This window comes from Nomascus leucogenys, chromosome 9, assembly GCF_006542625.1.
Source record: "Nomascus leucogenys isolate Asia chromosome 9, Asia_NLE_v1, whole genome shotgun sequence".
Classification (NCBI taxonomy): Eukaryota; Metazoa; Chordata; class Mammalia; order Primates; family Hylobatidae; genus Nomascus; species Nomascus leucogenys.
Genome location: NC_044389.1, coordinates 77,749,170 through 77,774,515, shown reverse-complemented (window position 1 = coordinate 77,774,515; position 25,346 = coordinate 77,749,170). Strand labels below are relative to the sequence as shown.

General features: G+C 36.9%; 1 protein-coding gene across 1 annotated transcript in view; it reads left to right on the top strand.

Annotated features, from left to right (window-relative positions):
• UNC5C (unc-5 netrin receptor C) overlaps positions 1-25,346 on the top strand; it is a 400,199-nt gene that overhangs the window by 307,335 nt on the left and 67,518 nt on the right. Inside the window, exons 6-7 of the mRNA XM_030819147.1 lie at positions 3,751-3,918; positions 6,321-6,485. Of these exons, the coding sequence (XP_030675007.1) occupies positions 3,751-3,918; positions 6,321-6,485 (333 nt within the window). The remainder of the gene's footprint in view (positions 1-3,750; positions 3,919-6,320; positions 6,486-25,346) is intronic.

Genomic DNA, 25,346 nt, shown 5'->3' with positions numbered 1-25,346 from the left:
CACTTAGGCTATAGCACATTTGTAGAAAAAGTAAAGTAATACACCACAATGTTACAACAGCTATGAGGTTATTAGGTGATAGGAATTTCTCAGCTTTGTTATAACCTTATGGAACAAATCATTATTGTATATGAAGTGTGTCCTTGACTGAAACGTTATGGGGTACATGACAGGACTAAAGGAGTTAAGAATTTGCCACCCCAAAATATCCCACTTGCCATATTGACTATTTTCTGCATTAAAGGTCCTTGAGAAACAGCAGGCTCAAGATCACTCTGATAGTCCTTCTGACTCTTAAAAGCAGGAGAGGAGATTTTCAGCTGAAAGATGGCTTCCCTATACTAGGAGGAAAGTAACATTCTTATCCTCAAGCACAGGAAGTTGAGACCAAGGGGAAGTTAAGATCCAGATAATTCTGTATCGATCTTATTAAAATAACTCTTAGTCTTCTTTTAGCCTTAACACATAATTGACTTTTTCATAACTTACTACTCTTTGTCCAATTCAATATATAAGCATTCAACTATAACTGCATCTTTGGGTCTTCATTTTCTTAGGCCATGTAAAAGTTACATTAAGTAAATTTACATGTTTTTCTCCTGTTGATTTGTGTTACACCAATTTAATTCTTAGGCCCAGCCAAAAAAAAATCCTCAAAGAGTGGAAGTAAAATATTGCCTACCCCACAGTACCATTCAGATGGATGTGTGTTTATGAGAAGAGAAACCACTATGCTGTTCCAAAAGATGAATGTAGTGCTGCTTTAAAAATGTCATTTTAATTACCGGAAAGATGCATAAAATTTTTTTGATCCTCTGATTACTCTGAGGTTTAATTTCCTAGTCCAGATAATGGCTGTGTTGAATTGTATGCAATTGCCTTTCTTAAATCACAATAAAATGTTTTCTTCTTCTTATCTCTTTTTAAACTGCCTGAAAGACTTGATTAACAACATTTGAAATGCAAGAAAGAAATGGGGCACAATCACAGCATGTGCCAGTCATAAATTACTAATGAAGGCAGACTATATATAGTTGTATTATATAGATGTTTAATGCACATGCAAATCTACAAATCTCTTCCTGTGTATATTATGCTTTCAATATCCATAAATACAATGAATGTGTTGTCTTTAGGAAGGATCAAACACAAGTAACTTAATATTTAGAATTAAGGAAACAGCTTTGGACTAGGGTCAGGAATATTGGGTCATAGGAGTATTTCTCTCACTAACTGATCTTCAGAGGGTCTTTTAACCAGGATTCTCTGAGCCCTTGCCTCCTTCTCTGTAAAATGAAGGGATAAACCTATGATCTTCAAAGACTTTTTCATCTCTGAAAATTTCTGATTATTCATTTCTCATTAAAATCCCAGCAGAACAGTACATATATCCTAAACCCCAAATATCAGCTTGCCAGTATGCTAGTTAGCAGTTTATACAGACAATTCCATGGCAGGGAATTTTGTAAACTTGAGCAGGTTAAGTTGCTTTTTGGAATACTAACTGAAACCCTACCTATCCACCATCTGCTTGTCCTTTACATAACCTCCTAAAATAACTTGTCCAAGCCTCATAGGTTGGACTCACCAGAACTCCATAGAAAATGTATATATCTAACCAGTATTTCATATTTAGCAACTGTTTTATATATTTTTTGTTAATGCAATTTTTAGATTGCAAGTATACATCCATTAGAGAAAATTTGGAATACAGAAAAGGTCAAAGAAGAAAATACCTATGCCTATAATTCTGTCACCCAGAGATAGCATTTAAACAAAAATTATATGTATACTACTTGAATTTTCTTTCTTTCTTTTTTTTATTTTTTTTATTTGAGACAAGGTTTCACTGTCGCCCAGGCTGGGGTGCAGTGGTGCAATCTTGGCTCCTGTAACCTCTGTCTCCTGAGTTCAAATGATCCTCCCTCCTCAGCCTCCCAAGTACCTGGGACTACAGGCATGTGCCACCACACCTGGTTAATTTTTTTATTTTTTGTAAAGATGAAGTCTGCTATATTTCCCCAGGCTAGTCTCAAACTCCTAGACTCAAGCAATCTGCCCATCTTGGCCTCCCAAAGTACTGGGATTATAGGCATGAGCCACTGCACCTGGCATATACTACTAGTACTTTATATGTATACATAAGGTTTAAAAATAAGCATTATACATTGTTATATTATACATCTTTTATAATTTAAAATGTATAAATACATATTAAGTATTGTATACATATTATATAAAAATTATATACATATACATTATTATGCATAATGTATCCATAAACGTTAGTTTTATTTAAAACATACTGAAACATTCATGTATTATTTATTTGGAGACAGGGTCTCACTCTGTTGCCCAGGCTAGAGTGTAGTGATGTGATCATAGCTCACTGCAGTCTCTACTCCTGGGCTCAACAGATCCTTCTGCCTCAGCCTCCTGAGTAACTGAGTCTATATACACATACTGACACGACCTGCTAATTTTTTTTTTTTATTTTTGTGGAGCTAGGGTGTTGCTATGTTGCTCAGGCTGGTCTTGAACTCTTGGTCTCAAGCAATCCTCTCTCCTTGGCCTCCCAAAGTGCTTGGGTTACAAGCATGAGCCACTGCACCCAGCCTCATGAATTATTAAATAGCCTTCTACAGTATCACTTTTAATGGCTGTCTAGGAGTCCATCACATGAACATATATGGCTGGCTTTGCCATTGTCTTGTTTTTGAACATTACAGTTATTTCCAATTATTCATCTTTATATAAAATAAAGTTGCTGTAAAAAATATGTTTCTGTCTGTAAATATAACATTCATGATTATTCCCTATTGTATAGGTTTCTAGAAAACAAAATGTTGGGCAAATGCTGTGCACATATAAGGTTTGTGTTACTTGAATGGCTAATACACTTCTTTAGTATCAGGAAACAGATGCATATACTAGTTGTATTATATTTTAACTTCAAGGAAATAATTTTGTTAGAAATTGTTTAATTACAATATTGTACAGACTCATATTATTGAAGTATTAAAAATATATATCAAAGTATTTTCTAAAGAGAGATCTGCAGAATTGAATAGTGTGCAGTGTTACGGTGTAGGTTTTACAATCACATATGCCGACAGCTCCATCAGACATCATAATTGGCCTTTATACCCAAAATAAGTGTTTATTTCAATATTAACTAATCACCAAGTAACTCAAATAACCAGTCAATTTGTTTATAACCCCAGTACTATAAGATTTTATTTTTTAACCAGGTTCACTGGTTTGTGCAAGTGAATAAAAATCCTTAAAAGGTTGTAAAGTTTGCATATGCTTAAAAAATCAATCTTTTTTTTTAAGGCTAAATTATTTTATTCTGTTCCTACGCTATAGATTCACTTGCAGGCTTGTCATAGAGATGTAAACATTTATTATTTGAGATGAGCTGTCAAAAGTAATTTTGGAGCTTGACTAGGCAAGGAGATATGTGTATTTTTTAAGAACACTGGCCAAAGAAAAGAGAACCCATACAGTCCTATTTTTTTTTCTGAGTAGGTGAGTAAATCTTGGCAAACTTTTTTTTTTCTCTGTCTATACAATAAATCTTTGGATAAAATGAGGTCCGTGGTCTCTTCTGGCTTTGAAATTCTGGGTTTTTATAATGGTCGCTTGGAAAATAACTTTTTGTTTACATATTGTGTCTGTTTTGTGTGTCCATGTGTGTTGTGCATGCACACATGTTTAATCCACTTTTTACCGTTTGCCTCCTTTCAGTCAACGGTGGCTGGTCCACCTGGACAGAGTGGTCTGTGTGTAATAGCCGCTGTGGACGAGGGTATCAGAAACGTACAAGGACTTGTACCAACCCGGCACCACTCAATGGGGGTGCCTTCTGTGAAGGGCAGAGTGTGCAGAAAATAGCCTGTACTACGTTATGCCCAGGTAAATAAACCAGTCCTCTCATTCCAAGTATCTCCTATTATTCAAGAAATATGCTTTTAGAGAATAGATGCAGAGACTTTATTCTTGATCTGAATGTGTGATGAACATTATTTAAATCCATCCTACTCACTGTTTACATTGCTGGGAAATCAAGTATTTTCCTCCAAAAGAATACTTAACTTTGTTACCAAAACATGCAAAATTGTATAAAACAGGAGATTAAACACTACTGGATATAATCCCTTTATATTATTCAACAAAACTGCTGGGGCCAAGATTGCAGATTTTATAATTCAAAGGATTTGAATGGCACTGGAAGCCACTTATTTTAGGAGTAACAATCCTTGATCTTCAGAAATCCGTGGAAATTAATTGGAAATGAAATTTAGAAAATGTGTTAGACGGAAATAGTTTATATTTGGTGTCAGTTTCTGGTGAAGGGCAAATACAACATTCGAAATGAATTATAAGGAAGGCAAAGTTTTTAGGCACTTGGGATAATGGATTCTGAAACTACAATGCAGTCAGTTCTTTGTTATCTGTAAATGTTGGTCATCTATTTTTTTGAGTTATTTGCAGTGGTACCTACAGCAAGATTGCATGCATCTCTTCAGCTCTTAGCATCTTTCTGTACTATCTCATATTGCTACCAGCTCTTATCCCTAGGTGAACTGAAGACAATATTTGCCAAAAGCAAAAACAAAACCCTTTAAAATGCCTCGTTATACAATATATTCCAAAGCTAAGCTAAAATTTTGAAATAATCCATAAATTTACTGCACTCATTGGAGTAGCTATTGTGTTTTCAATTTTATTGCTCAGGTACACAGCCTCCTTACTACTCCTTTTGGCCTAATTTTGTCGGGTTTATCCTTTAACCTTTATCTTTTAACCTTTCTCAGAGATGGGCTGGGGAAATGAACTGGAGAGATATACATAATCTACACTACATTCGCAAGTGTTGATTTCCAAATGTCAAAACAGTCTCCCACATTGAGCCCTTTGAGAGCTTTTATTTTTGAAATAAATTTTGACACTTAGCTAAGCTTAAAATTTCAGACTTTGTTTTATAGGTGCTGACTCCTGCAATTAAAATTGGACTGATCAATTAGAGTTGAAATAGAAATGTGTGTGTGTGTGTCAGTGTTTTGGTACACTGGATTGGTGCAGGTCAAAGCAAATGTTTTTGCTCCAAGCAGTTGGGACTTGCTTATATAACCAGTTCTGTATGACTGAAATATTAATGCTTTTCTCATTTTTCATGTGGGTATGTTTATAACCATATCCACATTATACATAATATATTTACATAATAATTTGAATATGAAGTCACTTAGATTTCTCAAACTATGTAGACTACTAAAATGATATAATTTTTACCAATATGTAGATATAAAAGGTTAAGGTGTTCAATAAATGATGTTTAGCATTGTTTTACATTGAATCCTTGATCATCATAATTATATATTTCAGGGAAAATTAATATTTTAAAACTCTTATTTCAACATTTTTATTCTATTTTTGTGAGAAGCTTAAGCTGCATTTTAAAGTATGACTGAAATTTACTATATCTTTTTTCAAACTGAGACTTAAGTTGTGTGCTTTTAAAATAGAGATATCTAAGTTCGTTATCTTTGAAGTTGCTGACAAGCCAGCCACCAAAATTAGGAAGAAAGTCAGTCAGTTCTAAATGACTGAATCACAACAAATATTAGGGACTTACCTAAATTTTTTTTAATAAAAATGGAAACAGAAACATCATCAAATAATGGAATCATCAAATAATAAATGAAAAATAATAGTCTTTTCATGAAAACATTACAGAAGGTTTCAGCAGAATCAAGCAGCCCAGATGAAAAAAGTAAAATAAAAAGACTATATAAAATTTAGATGAAAGAGAAGAGATAAATAGATATATACTAACTGGATGAATGAATGGAATGTTGGATAGATTTCTTCTCCACGGTACCAACCTCTTCTCTGAATTCTCGCATGAGCTTACTTTCACTGTCCACATGGCCCTAGGAATGAAGGAATCTTGGATCCAAAGAGAGCCCTCGTAATTTTCAATACAAAACCCAGAAGCTCCCCCATTAATAGGAGAAGGGAAACCATCATGGCCTACTTTTACATAGCTCCTGGTGACAACTTTGGATTTTGTATGTCTCAGTCAGCCTCCCTTGGCTTGGTCAATGAGAAAGCACTCACAAACTCTATAGGAAAAGCTCACCAAACCCAAATGATGTAGAACATGCAGTTCCCAGCAATTGAAATGAATACAGTGCTTCTCAATAGGGCATGCTTTTTCTTGTTTTGTTTTGTTGTATTATACTTGAGCTCTGCTCCATCCCTTAATCAGCTGCCTCTCCCTCTGACCTGCTGCTGCATTTTTTCCATGGCAGTGGATGGCAGGTGGACATCATGGAGCAAGTGGTCTACTTGTGGAACTGAGTGCACCCACTGGCGCAGGAGGGAGTGCACGGCGCCGGCCCCCAAGAATGGAGGCAAGGACTGCGACGGCCTCGTCTTGCAATCCAAGAACTGCACTGATGGGCTTTGCATGCAGAGTAAGTCAATTTAAGCAAACTGCAGACATTGTTGAGGGGGCTGGAGATTGAACCATTTGGAGTTTTTTAAGGAAACATTAGAAATAAAGAATTCTTTGAACAACAATAAAATGCAATAACATAGCAACATTCTAGCTTGCTCTCAAAATTGGAAAAAGCGAATTTTCCAGGAACCAGAATAAACAGTAACTATGTCCAGCTAACAAATGGCATGCAATATTGCTTTTTCATGAGCAAGGGGTGATTCAATCACTTATATGGAAGGGAACCATTACTTAGTTTTATCAGAAAGCACAAAAGAGCACTCTAAACTCCTCATAGAGTCAAAACAAGACTTCTAAAACGTAAGCTGTTTATTCTTAGTTCATGGCAGGTACCTAACCAAAATGTCCATGGAGTATAAAATATATGTAAAGATGACAAACATTTCTTTTTTTTTTTTTTTTTAAATTATACTTTAGGGTTTTAGGGTACATGTGCACAATGTGCAGGTTTGTTACATATGTATCCATGTGCCATGTTGATTTCCTGCACCCATTAACTCGTCATTTAGCATTAGGTGTATCTCCTAATGCTGTCCCTCCCCCCTCCCCCCACCCCACAACAGTCTCCGGAGTGTGATGTTCCCCTTCCTGTGTCCATGAGTTCTCATTGTTCAATTCCCACCTATGAGTGAGAACATGCGGTGTTTGGTTTTTTGTCCTTGCGATAGTTTACTGAGAATGATGTTTTCCAGTTTCATCCATGTCCCTACAAAGGACACGAACTCATCATTTTTTATGGCTGCATAGTATTCCATGGTGTATATGTGCCACATTTTCTTAATCCAGTCTATTGTTGTTGGACATTTGGGTTGGTTCCAACTCTTTGCTATTGTGAATCGTGCCGCAATAAACATACGTGTGCATGTGTCTTTATAGCAGCATGATTTATAGTCCTTTGGGTATATACCCAGTAATGGGATGGCTGGGTCAAATGGTATTTCTAGTTCTAGATCCCTGAGGAATCGCCACACTGACTTCCACAATGGTTGAACTAGTTTACAGTCCCACCAACAGTGTAAAAGTGTTCCTATTTCTCCACATCCTCTCCAGCACCTGTTGTTTCCTGATTTTTTAATGATGGCCATTCTAACTGGTGTGAGATGGTATCTCACTGTGGTTTTGATTTGCATTTCTCTGATGGCCAGTGATGATGAGCATTTCTTCATGTGTTTTTTGGCTGCATAAATGTCTTCTTTTGAGAAGTGTCTGTTCATGTCCTTTGCCCACTTTTTGATGGGGTTGTTTGTTTTTTTCTTGTAAATTTGTTTGAGTTCATTGTAGATTCTGGATATTAGCCCTTTGTCAGATGAGTAGGTTGCAAAAATTTTCTCCCATTCTGTAGGTTGCCTGTTCACTCTGATGGTAGTTTCTTTTGCTGTGCAGAAGCTCTTTAGTTTAATGAGATCCCATTTGTCAATTTTGCCTTTTGTTGCCATTGCTTTTGGTGTTTTAGACATGAAGTCCTTGCCCACGCCTATGTCCTGAATGGTATTGCCTAGGTTTTCTTGTAGGATTTTAATGGTTTTAGGTCTAGCATATAAGTCTTTAATCCATCTTGAATTAATTTTTGTATAAGGTGTAAGGAAGGGATCCAGTTTCAGCTTTCTACATATGGCTAGCCAGTTTTCCCAGCACCATTTATTAAATAGGGAATCCTTTCCCCATTTCTTGTTTTTGTCAGGTTATGACAAACATTTCTGTAGGTAGATTTACCTTAGAACAAATGTTTAGTGAGAACATCTCTGCAACCTCTTGAAAATTCTGGGTTTGTATTAGAAATTATAATGTGGGTATGATTTAGTTTATTTAAAGGAAATAAATATTAATAAAGCATACATTTTTAAATGAGTGCTGAAGATTGGCTCAGGAATGTAATGGGTGCTATAAGCTATATATTCTCCATTTTTTTCATGTCTTTGTTCCTTAGGTTTTCTTAATTAAGTGGTAGTTTGATTTCATACTTGCAAACTCTGACCTCTTTATTGAGGAGCCCTCAGATGTACACAATTTACTATCTCTTTTCATGACCATAAATTGAGGTATTAAGAATTATTCTGAAATCATACCTATTCAGATTAATGGATCAAACAATGTGCTGTCTTTGCATCTGAACTAATGGTGGTCTAGTGTTGACATTTCTCGTAATACATTACACATTGCTAGCAGAATACAAGCAGCTGAAGGTATTTGTGCAAAGGTATTTGTATTTGTCATTTAAGAATAAAATATTTTGGTTTTTTTACCACACTTATGAAATCCTGTTTACTTTTCAGAGTCTATACACACAGAAACCTTTAGAAAGATATCTTACTTAAAATACAAATAAATAATTATGTTGCTTACACAGAATAAAAATCCAATAGGCCTCTTATTTTTATGTTCAGGGTACACTGCATTCCTCGAGAATGGGCTGCTGCTGAGTGTACAAAGCACAGCTTCTGGTAATGATGTGGGGCCTGCCACTGTGAACCTCACAAGTTTGTACCAGAAATGCATAAATGAAAATTGGTTTTGCTAACCATTTATCTAGAGGTACAGAGTTTGTTTGGGTTTAGGATTAAAATAGCAACATACCACATACAAGTTAGTCTTTTCAACATTTTCATCACTTAGTATTTTTCCTTTACTCTAGAACAAACTGATTCATGTGATTGCAAAGTAGAAATAGTTGGACTTTTTCTATCTTTCTGTCTTTCACATTCTTTCTCTCTCAATATACTATTTCAATCTTCGGTGATTTAATACCTACTACTTCTATTGTGCATATTTACAAATCCTCAGAACAACCTCTTTAACAAGGAATACAGTGCCACGGGACAGAACCTTTTATTAGTCATAGAAAATGTCACATTTTTAATTATGACAAATACAAACATGATATATTCAAACTAAGACTTTCATGACATAGCAACCCCTTAGCTTCTAGATCATTTCTTAAGCATAGAATTTTTTCCTTAAGATTGGATATTTGCCAGTAATGATGGCCTGAAGTGTGTGTCTATAGACAGGGAAGAGGAATGAGGCTATAGGAGGAGTTATTTTAGTTGTTTGTTTTCGTTTGTGTTTGTTCGTTTTTGTTTGCTTATTTTTTTAATCACGTCTCGTGTTTGATGGAAACGTTTTGCTGTTTGGGTTAAAATCATTCCATTTAAAGCTATTTATTTCTGCAGCTCTGATTTGCTATAGTAACAATCCCTAATAAGTCAATAAACTCTTTCATCTGCCCTCCTGTATCCACTCCAGTCCAACAGAGAATTGTAGTCTATATCACTATTGATTTCCTCAGTGATAAAACCACAGAGATATTCTGCACTGCGTAATTACAGTATTTTACAGTGAAAGCTATAGTTTCTGTTTACCAGTTAGCTTGGTGTATCTGGGACAGTATTACTGCCAAAGTCTTGCAAAAACATAATATTGTTTGGCCACTATTTTGGAAAACAAAGGCTTCTAATAGTGAAAGTGCAAAGTTTGCCAGAGGGACAAGGTCAGTATTAAGAAAAAGAATGGGGGTAGAAAAGATGGCCAGAAAGTTGCAATCAGCAATTAGGAATCACCATTTAATATTTATTTCCTTTGGGAGAATTAGTGTCTGGAATGCATTAATAAATAGTCCTTCAACAATGCCACAGTGTTATCTCAAAATAAAGCTAGTCTACTTTCAGTGAACCAGGAAAGAACTACAACCTCTGAATCTATTCAAAATTGTATACAAATAATTCTGATATAAATGTAGGTGTACTGCTAGATAGGAGAAATTCAGAGTTCACAATGGATGTTAGTAGGATTCAGAGTTACCTAGATAAGGTAGTATAACATTTTTTCAAAAGCTAACTTGGTACTTAAGAGGAATACAATGTGAAACATATAGAAAATATTCCTGTTGATTGTTTATTTGTTAATTTGTTCAAAACAAATTCAGATACATTCTTTGTTAAGCACTTAATACAAACACCTTTGATTGAAAATATATTAAAATGTTGGATGAAATATTGCAAACTTAGTAGAGACATACATGTGCATTCAGAAAGAGAGAGAAAAAAAGTGGTCCAAAAGAAAGAAGATAGAGAAATCCTCAAATGCCAAAAATGAAGCTGCAACTCCAAGCTAGAGAGGTAACTGTGTGAGTGGACACCAACATAACCAGGAGTGGGGAGCTGGATATGGACATGGGTCCCAGGGACTGGAAATCAGGGTTTCAGTTTTGGCACAGAGGAAGAAGTCCTGGCTTTGTGAGACCTAGACTTGGAAATAAGAACCCTAAAGAAAGCTGAAACTCACAAATGCCTGACCTACACCACAAGAAACAACTATAATATTTTTGCCCACCAGCCAAGGGAAGACATAGAAAAAAGTGGTAGGAAAAGGGAAATGAAGACTTCATTTAAATAAAACCTATAGTAAAACCATAACCTCACCCCAGCTCAGGTATGGAAGCTAAGATACAGTGCTAGAAGCAAAACACAAAAGATGTATAATTAAGCTTCTAGGACACCAGCAGAGCAAACAGCAAGTCACTCTCTAAGTTTCCTTTCATAATGTAAGTTCATTAGTCTAAGACAAAAATAGGCCACACCTGTCAATAAGCTTACAATACGAAGTTCCCGATAAACCAAGAAAATTGTCCACTATAAGGGAGAGTCAGCAATAATAAATGAGTTAGCATTCTACTAACATGAACTCATAGAGCAATCTGAAGGAAACTATAAAGTAAATGTAAATAGACAAACCATATTTTTAAAAGGAGTATCAGCACAAATGAAATAACAGAATATTGTTAAAAAGACAGATTTGGAGAAAAAAACAAATGGAATGTCTAGAGAGGAAGGCATAATGATTGAAATTTAAAACTCATTGGAAGATGAAAAATCAGATCAGATACAGCTTTAGATAAAGCTGAAGAGAAAATTTATAAACTGGAATGTAGATTTTATGAAACTTCCCACAATACAGGGAAGTTTTGTGAATACATAAGTGACTATGTAAAAGAGAGAATAAAACTAATGGAGGATAGAATGAGAAAAATCCAAAATTTACTGAATAAAAGAACAAAATTTAAAACATTTTCAGGTAATCAAGATAGGAGTTATTACTCATAAACCTTACTGAAGAAACTACTGAAAATGAAAAAAAACAGTTGGTTCCTTAAAATAAGATGAGACCAATTGAGGAGCAGCTGAAAATAAGATGGAGCTAAATGGTAGACAACATTAACATGGACAATGGGGTGGTGTAAACTAAGTTAAAAATTTCCATTTTCTATATATTGCTCAGGAAAAGAATAGTAATGGTATTTACATTAGACTTCATTGATTACACTGTTCTAGTTAAAATGTTAAGACTTGAGTACACACATAAAAATTGAATGCATAAATTCAAAATAAAAATTTTAAGGGTAGGAAATTGGCAAAAGGAAAACTAGTAAATGAAAACAATAAATGAGATGGTGGAAACAAAGCTACATATATCAGGGATCATAATGTAAATGAATTAACTCACCTGTAAAAGGAAATCCAAAATTGTAGGAAAAAACTCAGTTTTATTCTGTTTATGAGTCACATACTTAAATCATATTTATAGGAAAAGATTGAAAGTTAAGAAATGGAACTTACAGTATTCTTCAGTATGTAGGTATGTATTTATTTACTTATTTAGAGACGGAGTCTTCCTCTGTCACCAGGCTGGACTGCAGTGGCGTGATGTTGGCTCGCTGCAACTTCCGACTGCCTGGTTCAAGCGATTCTCCTGCCTCAGCCTCCTGAGTAGCTGGGATTACAGGCACACACCACCACACCCAGCTAATTTTTGTATTTTTAGTAGAGACAGCGTTTTACCACTTTGGCCAGGATGGTCTACATCACCTGACCTCGTGATCCGCCCGCCTCGGCTTCCCAAAGCAGGATTACAGGCGTGAGCCATCGCACCCAGTCTGTTCAGTATTTATTTTAACATGTCCAATTAATGGCTTTTACTATCTGATTGGGCTATTCTTTATTCGATTCCATTTCCCATTATGCCTAAGTAATATATATTAGAGATCATTTTTGACTCATAGTTTGAATATAGAGTTTTATCATGGGCTTTATAGTTTTTAGAATGTTTAATTTCAACAGAAAAATTAATCATAAGTTTTCTAAATTGTTTACCAGTTTGATAGCGTTCGGATAAGACATGTTAGAAATCTATTTCTTTCCTCAAATTCGACACCAATTGAAATTTTTCATAAAAAGGCTTTGAAGGTTACTTATAAAACTAATGAATACTTTAAAGATATAATAATGCTAAATGTTAAGCAAATGTGTAGTTAAGTGGAAACTTTCGTACTTTGCTAACGGGAATAAAAATTTTTATGGGGAAGCAATTTGACAATATAAGTCAAGAGTTTTAAAGTTATCATACCCTTTGACCCAATAATTCTACTTGAATGAATAAGTTTTAAGTAATTAGTATGAATATCTAAAAATATATACAGTCAGCCCTCTGAATCAGTAAGTTACACATCTGTGGATTCAACAAAGTGCAGGTCAAAAATATTTTTAAAAACAATAAAAAAATACAACAATTAAAAATAAAACAAATTTTAAAATACAGTATAACAATTTATTTAACATTTAAATTGTATTAGGTATTCTAACCAATCTAGACATGGTTTAAAGTATACATGATGATGTGTATAGGTTACATGCAAATACTATGCCATTTTATATAAGGGACTTGAGAAATCTCCAATTTTGGTGTCGGTGGTGGGGGGTGGTTCTGGAATCAATCCTCCTTGGACACTGAGGAGCAGCTGTATGCCAAATATGTCTACATTCTTTGTCATTATTGTAAGAAATGTAAAACCCAAAAGTCTAATATTAGGATGATGGTTAAGTAACACATAGTACTTCCATTAAATGGAACATCATAGAGCCACTAAAATATTTATGAGGTTTTAACATGGAAAAGCAGAATATGGATTTATATATTTATTTAGTGATAAGTGTGTAAAGGTATGCTTAGTAAAAAATGAAAGAAATTTATGAATTTTCTGGGCTAATGAGATTACAAGTATTTTTTTCTTTTTCTATATGCTTTCTATTCTTTTTCTTTATTTGTTTATTATTACTATAAGTTCTAGGGTACATGTGCACAACGTGCAGGTTTGTTACATATGTATACATGTGCCATGTTGGTGTGCTGCACCCATTAGCTCGTTATTTACATTAGGTATATCTCCTAATGCTATCCCTCCCCCCTCCCGCCACCCCACAACAGGCCCCAGTGTGTGATGTCCGCATTCCTGTGTCCAAGTGTTCTCATTCTTCAATTCCCACCTATGAGTGAGAACATGTGATGTTTGGTTTTTTGTTCTTGTGATAGTTTGCTGAGAATGATGGTTTCCAGCTTCATCCATGTCACTACAAAGGACATGAACTCATCATTTTTTATGGCTGCATAGTATTCCACAGTGTATATGTGCTGCATTTTCTTAATCCAGTCTATCATTGTTGGACATTTGGGTTGGTTCCAGGTCTTTGCTATTGTGAATAGTGCCACAGTAAACATACATGTGCATGTCTCTTTATAGCAGCATGATTTATAGTCCTTTGGGTATATACTCAGTAATGGGATGGCTGGGTCAAATGGTATTTCTGGTTCTAGATCCCTGAGGAATCGCCACACTGTCTTCCACAATGGTTGAACTAGTTTACAGTCCCACCAACAGTGTAAAAGTGTTCCTATTTCTCCACATCCTCTCCAGCACCTGTTGTTTCCTGACTTTTTAATGATTGCCATTCTAACTGGTGTGAGATGGTATCTCATTGTGGTTTTGATTTGCATTTCTTTGATGGCCAGTGATGATGAGCATTTTTTCACGTGTCTGTTAGCTGCATAAATATCTTCTTTTCAGAAGTGTCTGTTCATATCCTTCGCCCACTCAAAGACAATAAATGGGGAAAGGATTCCCTATTTAACAAATGGTGCTGGGAAAACTGGTTAGCCATATGTAGAAAGCTGAAACTGGATCCCTTCCTTACACCTTATACAAAAATTAATTCAAGATGGATTAAAGACTTAAATGTTAGACCTAAAACCATAAAAACCCTAGAAGAAAGCCTAGGCAATACCATTCAGGACATAGGCGTGGGCAAGAACTTCACGTCTAAAACCCCAAAAGCAATGGCAACAAAAGCCAAAATTGACAAATGGGAACTAATTAAGCTAAAGAGCTTCCGCACAGCAAAAGAAACTACCACCAGAGTGAATGGGCAACCTACAGAATGGGAGAAAATTTTTGCAATCCACTCATCTGACAAAGGGCTAATATCCAGAATCTACAATGAACTGAAACAAATTTAGAAGAAAAAAAACAACCCTATATGCTTTCTGTTCTATGCATTATTTATGCTTAGTATTCCATTATGTTTATAATAATAAATGACATTTTTTAAAAAGAACTGTTGACGATAGGCCACGGCATGGTCTTGGAAGCATGGCTCTCTGGATTTAAGAAATAGTAATGTCACTGACTTTGGTCACATTGATTCAAATTAGATTACAAAAAAAGTATTTGCATAAAATACTTGTATAAAACCCTAGCTGTACGAAACCCTAGGGGGCAAGAGTTACTTATAGCCAGTAAAACAAGTATTTTGAAGACATGGGGATTTGGAACTGAATTATATGGTTTTGCATTATTTCCCAAATGCCTATCATATAGAGATATAGATATATATCTGTCCTTGCAATCATAATTTCACTTTTTAGATTGTGTGGTAACTTGGATTCATTATGTGATACTGTGTAATTTCATTTGCGAAATATAATCATGGTCTGTAAACAATTTCAGAAGCTCTATTACATTTTTATACCACTCAAACACAGTAGTTCATATTGTAAGTACTGTATAACATATAATATATATGTATTACACTGGATAAAGTCTCACTGGCCTGAAAAAGTAGTTCCTACACTGGAGAAAATCAATGCCTTGGTGTCTTCAAATTAAGAACTTTACAAAATTGATGTTATTTCACCAGAATGTGTTACTAAAGAGTAATTAGAGGCCATCAGAATCACTTAAGGTGCCAGAAATAACTTGGACATTTTGGGTTCATAAGCAAACACTTAATTGTTTTCAAAACAACCTTTTAAAAAGTGGAGTTCTTTGGTATACTAAATGACATGGATTGCATCGAATAAGAAAGGTAAGTTAAATGACGAGTTAATGGGTGCAGCACACCAACATGGCACATGGATACACATATAACTAACCTGCACGTTGTGCACATGTACCCTAAAACTTAAGGTATAATAAAAAAAGAAAGGTAAGTGATTTGGCGTGTTTGTCGCTATTGAAAATAATTGAAAATATATGTCTGATCTTAAAAAAAACATTAATAACAAATATCTGTTTCTACTTAATACTACAGAATCAGTATTGGAAGACCAATTGTACTGTGTACACATTAAAATATTTAGGTTTCTTTTTTTTAATTTTTTTATTTTATCATTATGCTTTAGGTTTTAGGGTACATGTGCACAATGTGCAGGTTTGTTACATAAGTATCCATGTGCCGTGTTGGTTTGCTGCACCCATTAACTCGTCATTTAGCATTAGGTATATCTCCTAATGCTGTCCCTCCCCCATCCTCCCACCCCACAACAGTCCCTGGAGTGTGATGGTCCCCTTTCTGTGTCCATGAGTTCTCATTGTTCAATTCCCACCTATGAGTGAGAACATGCGGTGTTTGGTTTTTTGTCCTTGCGATAGTTTACTGAGAATGATGGATTCCAGTTTCATTCATGTCCCTACAAAGGACATGAACTCATCATTTTTTATGGCTGCATAGTATTCCATGGTGTATATGTGCCACATTTTCTTAATCCAGTCTATCGTTTTTGGACATTTGGGTTGGTTCCAAGTCTTTGCTATTGTGAATAGTGCCACAATAAACATACGTGTGCATGTGTCTTTATATAGCAGCATGATTTATAGTCCTTTGGGTATATACCCAGTAATGGGATGGCTGGGTCAAATGGTATTTCTAGTTCTAGATCCCTGAGGAATCGCCACACTGACTTCCACAATGGTTGAACTAGTTTACAGTCCCACCAACAGTGTAAAAGTGTTCCTATTTCTCCACATCCTCTCCAGCACCTGTTGTTTCCTGACTTTTAATGATGGCCATTCTAACTGGTGTGAGATGGTATCTCATTGTGGTTTGATTTGCATTTCTCTGATGGCCAGTGATGATGAGCATTTTTTCATGTGTTTTTTGGCTTCATAAATGTCTTCTTTTGAGAAGTGTCTGTTCATGTCCTTCGCCCACTTTTTGATGGGTTTTTTTTTTTTTCTTGTAACTTTGTTTGAGTTCATTGTAGATTCTGGATATTAGCCCTTTGTCATATGGATAGGTTGCAAAAATTTTCTCCCATTCTGTAGGTTGCCTGTTCACTCTGATGGTAGTTTCTTTTGCTGTGCAGAAGCTCTTTAGCTTAATTAGATCCCATTTGTCAATTTTGGCTTTTGTTGCCATTGCTTTTGGTGTTTTAGACATGAAGTCCTTGCCCATGCCTATGTCCTGAATGGTATTGCCTAGGTTTTCTACTAGGGTTTTTATGGTTTTAGGTCTAACATTTAAGTCTTTAATCCATCTTGAATTAATTTTTGTATAAGGTGTAAGGAAGGGATCCAGTTTCAGCTTTCTACATATGGCTAGCCAGTTTTCCCAGCACCATTTATTAAATAGGGAATCCTTTCCCCACGGCTTGTTTTTGTCAGGTTTGTCAAAGATCAGATAGTTGTAGATATGCGGCATTATTTCTGAGGGCTCTGTTCTGTTCCATTGATCTATGTCTCTGTTGTGGTACCAGTACCATGCTGTTTTGGTTACTGTAGCCTTGTAGTGTAGTTTGAAGTCAGGTAGCGTGATGCCTCCAGCTTTGTTCTTTTGGCTTAGGATTGACTTGTTGATGTGGGCTCTTTTTTGGTTCCATATGAACTTTAAAGTAGTTTTTTCCAGTTCTGTGAAGAAAGTCATTGGTAGCTGGATGGGGATGGCACTGAATCTATAAATTACCTTAGGCAGTATGGCCGTTTTCACGATATTGATTCTTCCAACCCATGAGCATGGAATGTTCTTCCATTTGTTTGTATCCTCTTTTATTTCATTGAGCAGTGGTTTGTAGTTCTCCTTGAAGAGGTCCTTCACATCCCTTGTAAGCTGGATTCCTAGGTATTTTATTCCTTTGAAGCAATTGTGAATGGTAGTTCACTCATGATTTGGCTCTCTGTTTGTCTGTGATTGGTGTACAAGATTGCTTGTGATTTTTGTACATTGATTTTGTATTCTGAGACTTTGCTGAAGTTGCTAATCAGCTTAAGGAGATTTTGCGCTGAGACAATGGCGTTTTCTAGATATACAATCATGTCATCTGCAAACAGGGACAATTTGACTTCCTCTTTTCCTCATTGAATACTCTTTATTTCCTTCTCCTGCCTGATTGCCCTGGCCAGAACTCCCAGCACTATGTTGAATAGGAGTGGTGAGAGAGGGCATCCCTGTCTTGTGCCAGTTTTCAGAGGGAATGCTTCCAGTTTTTGCCCATTCAGTATGATATTGGCTGTGGGTTTGTCGTAGATAGCTCTTATTATTTTGAGATATGTCCCATCAATACCTAAGTTATTGAGAGTTTTTAGCATGAAGGGTTGTTGAATTTTGTCAAAGGCCTTTTCTGCATCTATTGAGATAATCATGTGGTTTTTGTCTTTGGTTCTGTTCATATGCTGGATTACATTTATTGATTTGCATATGTTGAACCAGCCTTGCATCGCAGGGGTGAAGCCCACTTGATTATGGTGGATAAGCTTTTTGATGCGCTGCTGGATTTGGTTTGCCAGTATTTTATTGAGGATTTTCGCATCAATGTTCATCAACGATATTGGTCTGAAATTCTCTTTTTTGGTTATGTCTCTGCCAGGCTTTGGTATCAGGACGATGCTGGCCTCATAAAATGTGTTAGGGAGGATTCCCTCTTTTTCTATCAATTGGAATAGTTTCAGAAGGAATGGTACCAGTTCCTCCTTGTACCTCTGGTAGAATTCGGCTGTGAATCCATCAGGTCCTGGACTCTTTTGTGTAAGCTATTGATTATTGCCACAATTTCAGAGCCTGTTATTTGTCTATTCAGAGATTCAACTTCTTCCTGGTTTAGTCTTGGGAGGGTGTATTTGTCGAGGAGTTTATCCATTTCTTCTAGATTTTCTAGTTTATTTGTGTAGAGGTGTTTGTAGTATTCTCTGATGGTAGATTGTATTTCTGTGGGATCGGTGGTGATATCCCCGCTTTCATTTTTTATTGCATCTATTTGATTCTTCTCTCTTTTCTTCTTTATTAGTCTTGCTAGCAGTCTATCAATTTTGTTGATCTTTTCAAAAAACCAGCTCCTGGATTCATTAATTTTTTCAAGGGTTTTTTGTGTCTCTATTTCCTTCAGTTCTGCTCTGATTTTAGTTATTTCTAGCCTTCTGCTAGCTTTTGAATGTGTTTGCTCTTGCTTTTCTAGTTCTTTTAATTGTGATGTTAGGGTGTCAATTTTGGATCTTTCCTGCTTTCTCTTGTGGGCATTTAGTGCTATAAATTTCCCTCTGCACACTGCTTTGAATGTGTCCCAGAGATTCTGATATGTTCTGTCTTTGTTCTCGTTGGTTTCAAAGAACATCTTTATTTCTGCCTTCATTTCATTATGTACCCAATAGTCTTTCAGGAGCAGGTTGTTCAGTTTCCATGTAGTTGAGTGGTTTTGAGTGAGTTTCTTAATCCTGAGTTCTAGTTTGACTGCACTGTGGTCTGAGAGACAGTTTGTTATAATTTCTGTTCTTTTACATTTGCTGAGGACAGCTTTACTTCCAACTATGTGGTCAATTTTGGAATAGGTGTGGTGTGGTGCTGAAAAAAATGTATATTGTGTTGATTTGGGGTAGAGTGTTCTGTAGATGTCTATTAGGTCCACTTTGTGCAGAGCTGAGTTCAATTCCTGGATATCCTTGTTAACTTTCTGTCTCATTGATCTGTCTAATGTTGACAGTGGGGTGTTAAAATCTCCCATTATTATTGTGTGGGAGTTTAAGTCCCTTTGTAGGTCACTCAGGACTTGCTTTATGAATCTGGGTGCTCCTGTGTTGGGTGCATATATATTTAGGATAGTTAGCTCTTCTTGTTCAATTGATCCCTTTACCATTATGTAATGGCATTCTTTGTCTCTTTTGATCTTTGTTGGTTTAAAGTTTATTTTATCAGAGACTAGGATTGCAACCCCTGCCTTCTTTTGTTTTCCATTTGCTTGATAGATCTTCCCCCATCCCTTTATTTTGAGTCCATGTGTGTCTCTGCACGTGAGATGGATTTCCTGAATACAGCACACTGATGGCTCTTGACTCCTTATCCAGTTTGCCAGTCTGTGTCTTTTAATTGGAGCATTTAGCCCATTTACATTTAAAGTTAATATTGTTATGTGTGAATTTGATCCTGTGATTATGATGTTAGTTGGTTATTTTGCTCGTTAGTTGATGCAGTTTCTTCCTAGCCTCGATGGTCTTTACAATTTGGCATGTTTTTGCAGGGGCTGGTACTGGTTGTTCCTGTCCATGTTTAGTGCTTCCTTCAGGAGCTCTTTTAGGGCAGGCCTGGTGGTGACAAAATCACTCAGCATTTGCTTGTCTGTAAAGTATTTTATTTCTCCTTCACTTATGAAGCTTAGTTTGGCTGGATATGAAATTGTGGGTTGAAAATTCTTTTCTTTAAGAATGTTGAATATTGGCCCCCATTCTCTTCTGGCTTGTAGAGTTTCTGCTGAGAGATCAGCTGTTAGTCTGATGGGCTTCCCTTTGTGGGTAACCCGACCTGTCTCTCTGGCTGCCCTTAACATTTTTTCCTTCATTTCAACTTTGGTGAATCTGACGATTATGTATCTTGGAGTTGCTCTTCTCGAGGAGTATCTTTGTGGCGTTCTCTGTATTTCCTGAATCTGAATGTTGGCCTGCCTTGCTAGATTGGGGAAGTTCTCCTGGATAATATCTTGCAGAGTGTTTTCCAACTTGGTTCCATTCTCCCTGTCATTTTCAGGTACACCAATCAGACGTAGGTTTGGTCTTTTCACATAGTCCCAAATTTCTTGGAGGCTTTGTTCGTTTCTTTTTATTCTTTTTTCTCTAAACTTCCCTTCTCGCTTCATTTCATTCATTTCATCTTCCATCACTGATACCCTTTCTTCCAGTTGATTGCATTGGCTACCGAGGCTTCTGCAGTCTTCGCGTATTTCTTGAAACTTGGCTTTCAGCTCCATCAGCTCCTTTAAGCTCTTCTCTTCATTGGTTATTCTAGTTATCCATTCTTCTAATTTTTTTTTTCAAAGTTTTTAACTTCTTTGCTATTGTTTTGAATTTCCTCCCGTAGCTCGGAGTAGTTTGATCATCTGAAGCCTTCTTCTCTCAACTCGTCAAAGTCATTCTCCATCCAGCTTTGTTCCATTGCTGGTGAGGAACTGCGTTCCTTTGGAGGGGGAGAGGTGCTCTGCTTTTTAGAGTTTCCAGTTTTTCTGCTCTGTTTTTTCCCCATCTTTGTGGTTTTATCTACTTTTGGTCTTTGATGGTGGTGATGTACAGATGGTTTTTTGGTGTGGATGTCCTTTCTGTTTGTTAGTTTTCCTTCTACCAGACAGGACCCTCAGCTGCAGGTCTGTTGGAGTTTGCTAGAGGTCCACTCCAGACCCTGTTTGGCTGGGTGTCAGCAGCGGTGGCTACAGAACAGCGGATTTTCCTGAGACCACAAATTCAGCTGTCTGGTAGTTCCTCTGGAAGTTTTATCTCAGAGGAGTACCTGGCTGAGTGAGGTGTCAGTCTGTCCCTACTGGGGGGTGCCTCCCAGTTAGGCTGCTTGGGGGTCAGGGACCCACTTTAGGAGGCAGTCTGTCTGTTCTCAGATCTCCAGCTGCATGCTGGGAGAACCACTACTCTCTTCAAAGCTGTCAGACAGGGACATTTAAGTCTGTGGCGGTTCCTGCTGACTTTTTGTTTGTCTCTGCCCTGCCCCCAGAGGTGGAGCCTACCGAGGCAGGCAGGCCTCCTTGAGCTGTGGTGGGCTCCACCCAGTTGGAGCTTCTTGGCTGCTTTGTTTACCTAAGCAAGCCTGGGCAATGGCAGGCGCCCCTCCCCCAGCCTCGCTGCCGCCTTGCAGTTTGATCTCAGACTGTTGTGCTAGCAATCAGCGAGACTCCGTGGGCATAGGACCCTCTGAGCCAGGTGCGGGACACAATTTCCTTGTGTGCCGTTTTCCAGGCCCGTTGGAAAAGCGCAGTATTAAGGTGGCACTGACCCGATTTTCCAGGTGCCGTCTGTTACCCCTTTCTTTGACTAGGAAAGGGAACTCCCTGACCCCTTGTGCTTCCCGAGTGAGGCAATGCCTCGCCCTGCTTCGGCTCACGCACAGTGAGCTGCACTGACTGTCCTGCACCCACTGTTTGGCAGTCCCTAGTGAGATGAACCCAGTACCTCAAACGGAAATGCAGAAATCACCCGTCTTCTGTGTTGCTCATGCTGGGAGCTGTAGACCGGAGCTGTTCCTATTCAGCCATCTTGGCTCCACCCCTTAGGTTTCTTTATATCATCCCTAAGCTAATGTGAAAGCAGCCACCCCACACGTTTTACAATATATTTTTGAAATAGGCTTTACATTAAATGGTTATGACAAGAGAGAGAGACACACAACAGGACACATAGAAAGATACAGAAGAAGCAGAAAACACTTAAGGAATCTCAAAAAATGCTAAGACAATAAGCGTATTTACCTTTTAAGTCGAAATACAATTGTATTACTAAGACCTGATAACTTTTAACTTTTATAATCTTTTTTTTTGTTTGTTAATGTGATGGAGTCTCATTCTGTTGCCCAGGCTGGAGTGCAGTGGTGCGATTCTGGCTCACTGCAACCTTCTGCCCCCTGGATTTAAGCAATTCTCCTGCCTCAGCCTCCCGAGTAGTTGGGATTACAGGCATCCACCACCCTGCCCAGCTAATGTTTGTATTTTTAATAGAGATGGGGTTTCACCATGTTGGCCAGGCTGGTCTCAAACTCCTGACCTCAAGTGATCTGCCCACCTCGGTGTCCCAAAGTGCTGAGATTACAGGCCTGAGCCACCACATGGGGCCTAACTTTTATAATCTTTATAATAATTTTTTAGTAAGATCTCTTTGTCATGGATAGCATATAATATGAATAGTTTAATCACTGCTTCTTCCTTTTGAAAATAGCAATTCAAATACTATATATATGGCCTAGTCCAGAAATGCAGATTTATATATGTATTTATCAATATGGTAGATTGGATTATTAAGTAACTGCAACCATTCCTATAGATTTTAGTTTTTATTCTCATTGTAAGTTTAGAGTTTCTCATAGGGATTTGTAACAGTTCAAATCTGAACTTAGAATTACTCCTTGCTGAAGATGGTTCATGCTGCAGTAGACAAATTTAAAATTGCAATTTACTAACAAGAACTGCTTGGAATTGTGTCTGCATCAGTGAACTTCCTGACTTTGGGAAATTAAAATGTTAGGCATTCTGCAAAGTTAGCACTTTCAACTCATTAAAAAAATTACACATCACACAGCTCTTCTATTAATTCTCAGAAGTACAGAGGAAGTGGCAGAGCTCTCCATGTGTAAATTGTGGTGTGGACACACTGCATACCAGGGCCCCCAGAAGCCCAGGTGGACTTAATGTGGGGAAGTAATTTACCTTACAAATACTCGTTTCTTGACTTTAGAATGATACGTTTATAACCGCCTGTGGTAGGCATTTGAGAAGGTGCTAGTCATTTCCCAGTGAAATTCTTGTCAACACAGCAGTTTGATAGGAAAGCATAATTGTGAGTGGTAGACAGTGAGAGCTTTTATCTACAGTTGGAAGAAGTTGATGTCATAGCTGTGTTTGTGTAGTTCTTGATATGTGTAGCGTCCCAGCTGGCAAATAAATATTCTGTACATGGCCTGCCCCCCCAACACAATGCTACACAGTGTCCGGTATAATAAGTGTGGTTTGCTTTTGCTTTTTTCCTTTCTGGTAAAACATTTTCCTGGTTTTGAAAGCAAGGATGTGGTTAGAAACTTTAGCCCACAGAAGCCTAATGAACACCTATGGAGCACCAAACAGGTTAGAAAACAAATGCAAGGTCTTTAGATTCTAGGTGGAAAGGGAACTCCGAGGGGATCAAGAAAGGTGCCACCAAGCCAGCAACTACAGCAAAGCATGGGCTCCTTCGAGATCACGGGGGTGCAGGTCCAGGGCTGCAAGCTCAATTTTCTTCTTGCTAGAAATCTAGCAGATAGGTTCATGTATTCTAGAAGTCAGTCACCTTACATCAGGACTCTTCATCATTTTACTTTTTCTATTAGGTGTCTTTACTACCATGGAGGGATTCTGGTATCACTGCTTTTGGATTTATAATTTATTTTTCTTTTCTAAGAAGCATTGATGGGGATAGAGTCTATTATATAATATAACACTTATATAAAACATATATAATATGTTTTATAATATAGTTTACGTAATATAATATAATATAGCTTATATAACACTTACATAAAACATATAGTTTATATAACACTTAAATAAAAACACTTGAGTAGCTGATCTATGAGTTTGATTTTAATGAACTTAGTTTAAATTTCAGGCATTTATGCTTCACCTACTGTGAATCATGAGATAAGACATTTACATCCTGGGATGTTAATTATCTACTATTCATCTTCAGAAGGGTGTGGCTGGTCACTGTAAGGAACAGGGCTATGGACCAGCTTAGTGAGGCGTGGCCATTGTCCTCAGCAGGCTGGAGCAGTAAATTACCATGGCAATTTAGATAACTGACATCAGTGATAAGCAAATGTTCTTTTTAATTGTTGTTGTCATGTCCTAGGATTTATGTATTCATTTATTTGGAGTTCCTTAAGCCCTATCAATAAATAAACCCTCAGAAGAGTGGTAAATTATAATAAATGACCCTGGGTGTCTTTGACAGACCTGACCTTTGACATCATTAGTGCAGCCCTCATGGGTTTGCTATATAAGAGCTGACCTTAAAGGATAAAAGAAAATCTGGACATGTTTATTTTGAATGGCCCTTGAGGTTTTAATAAGAACATCTGCATCAGAAAAAAATGTAATTGGGGTAAAAAAAATTGCCCATGCTTTGGCTTAGTGTAAAGTAACTGGCAAAAAAGAAGACCAAGCAGCCAGCTCAAGGAGAGGGGATTCTTCTAACGATAGGATCAGAAAATGAGGAACAATCTTATCAAGTAGCCTAGTGGACTTAGAGTAGATAAATATTACTAAAACTAACCAAGATCTTTGTGACCTAAATATAGCTACTTTTATAGAATATGTTTAATGCTTTTATAAATCACATTATGTCATATGCATAACTTGCATCCTAGCCACCCCCATAAGATATGAATCCATCTTCTATTGTGCTTAATCCCCACAGTATCCTAAAATCTATTTACATGTATTAAGGTCATAGAAGCAGCTCCATATTGAAATGTAATGAGTAAACCTCAAAGGCAAGCAGGACATCTCCTAAAACTCTACCTATCTCCTTTTTGGCCAAATATCTGATACTAATGTAAAGGCAGGGTTTTAATGCCCAGACACCTACATATAGACTTTAGAGGGCATAAAAAGTACCATATCTTATATGGTAGTTTAAAGATATTTCAGATTTCATTTTAATTCTGTTTGCTGTCCACCTTATACACTGATTTTAGGCCCTGGCATT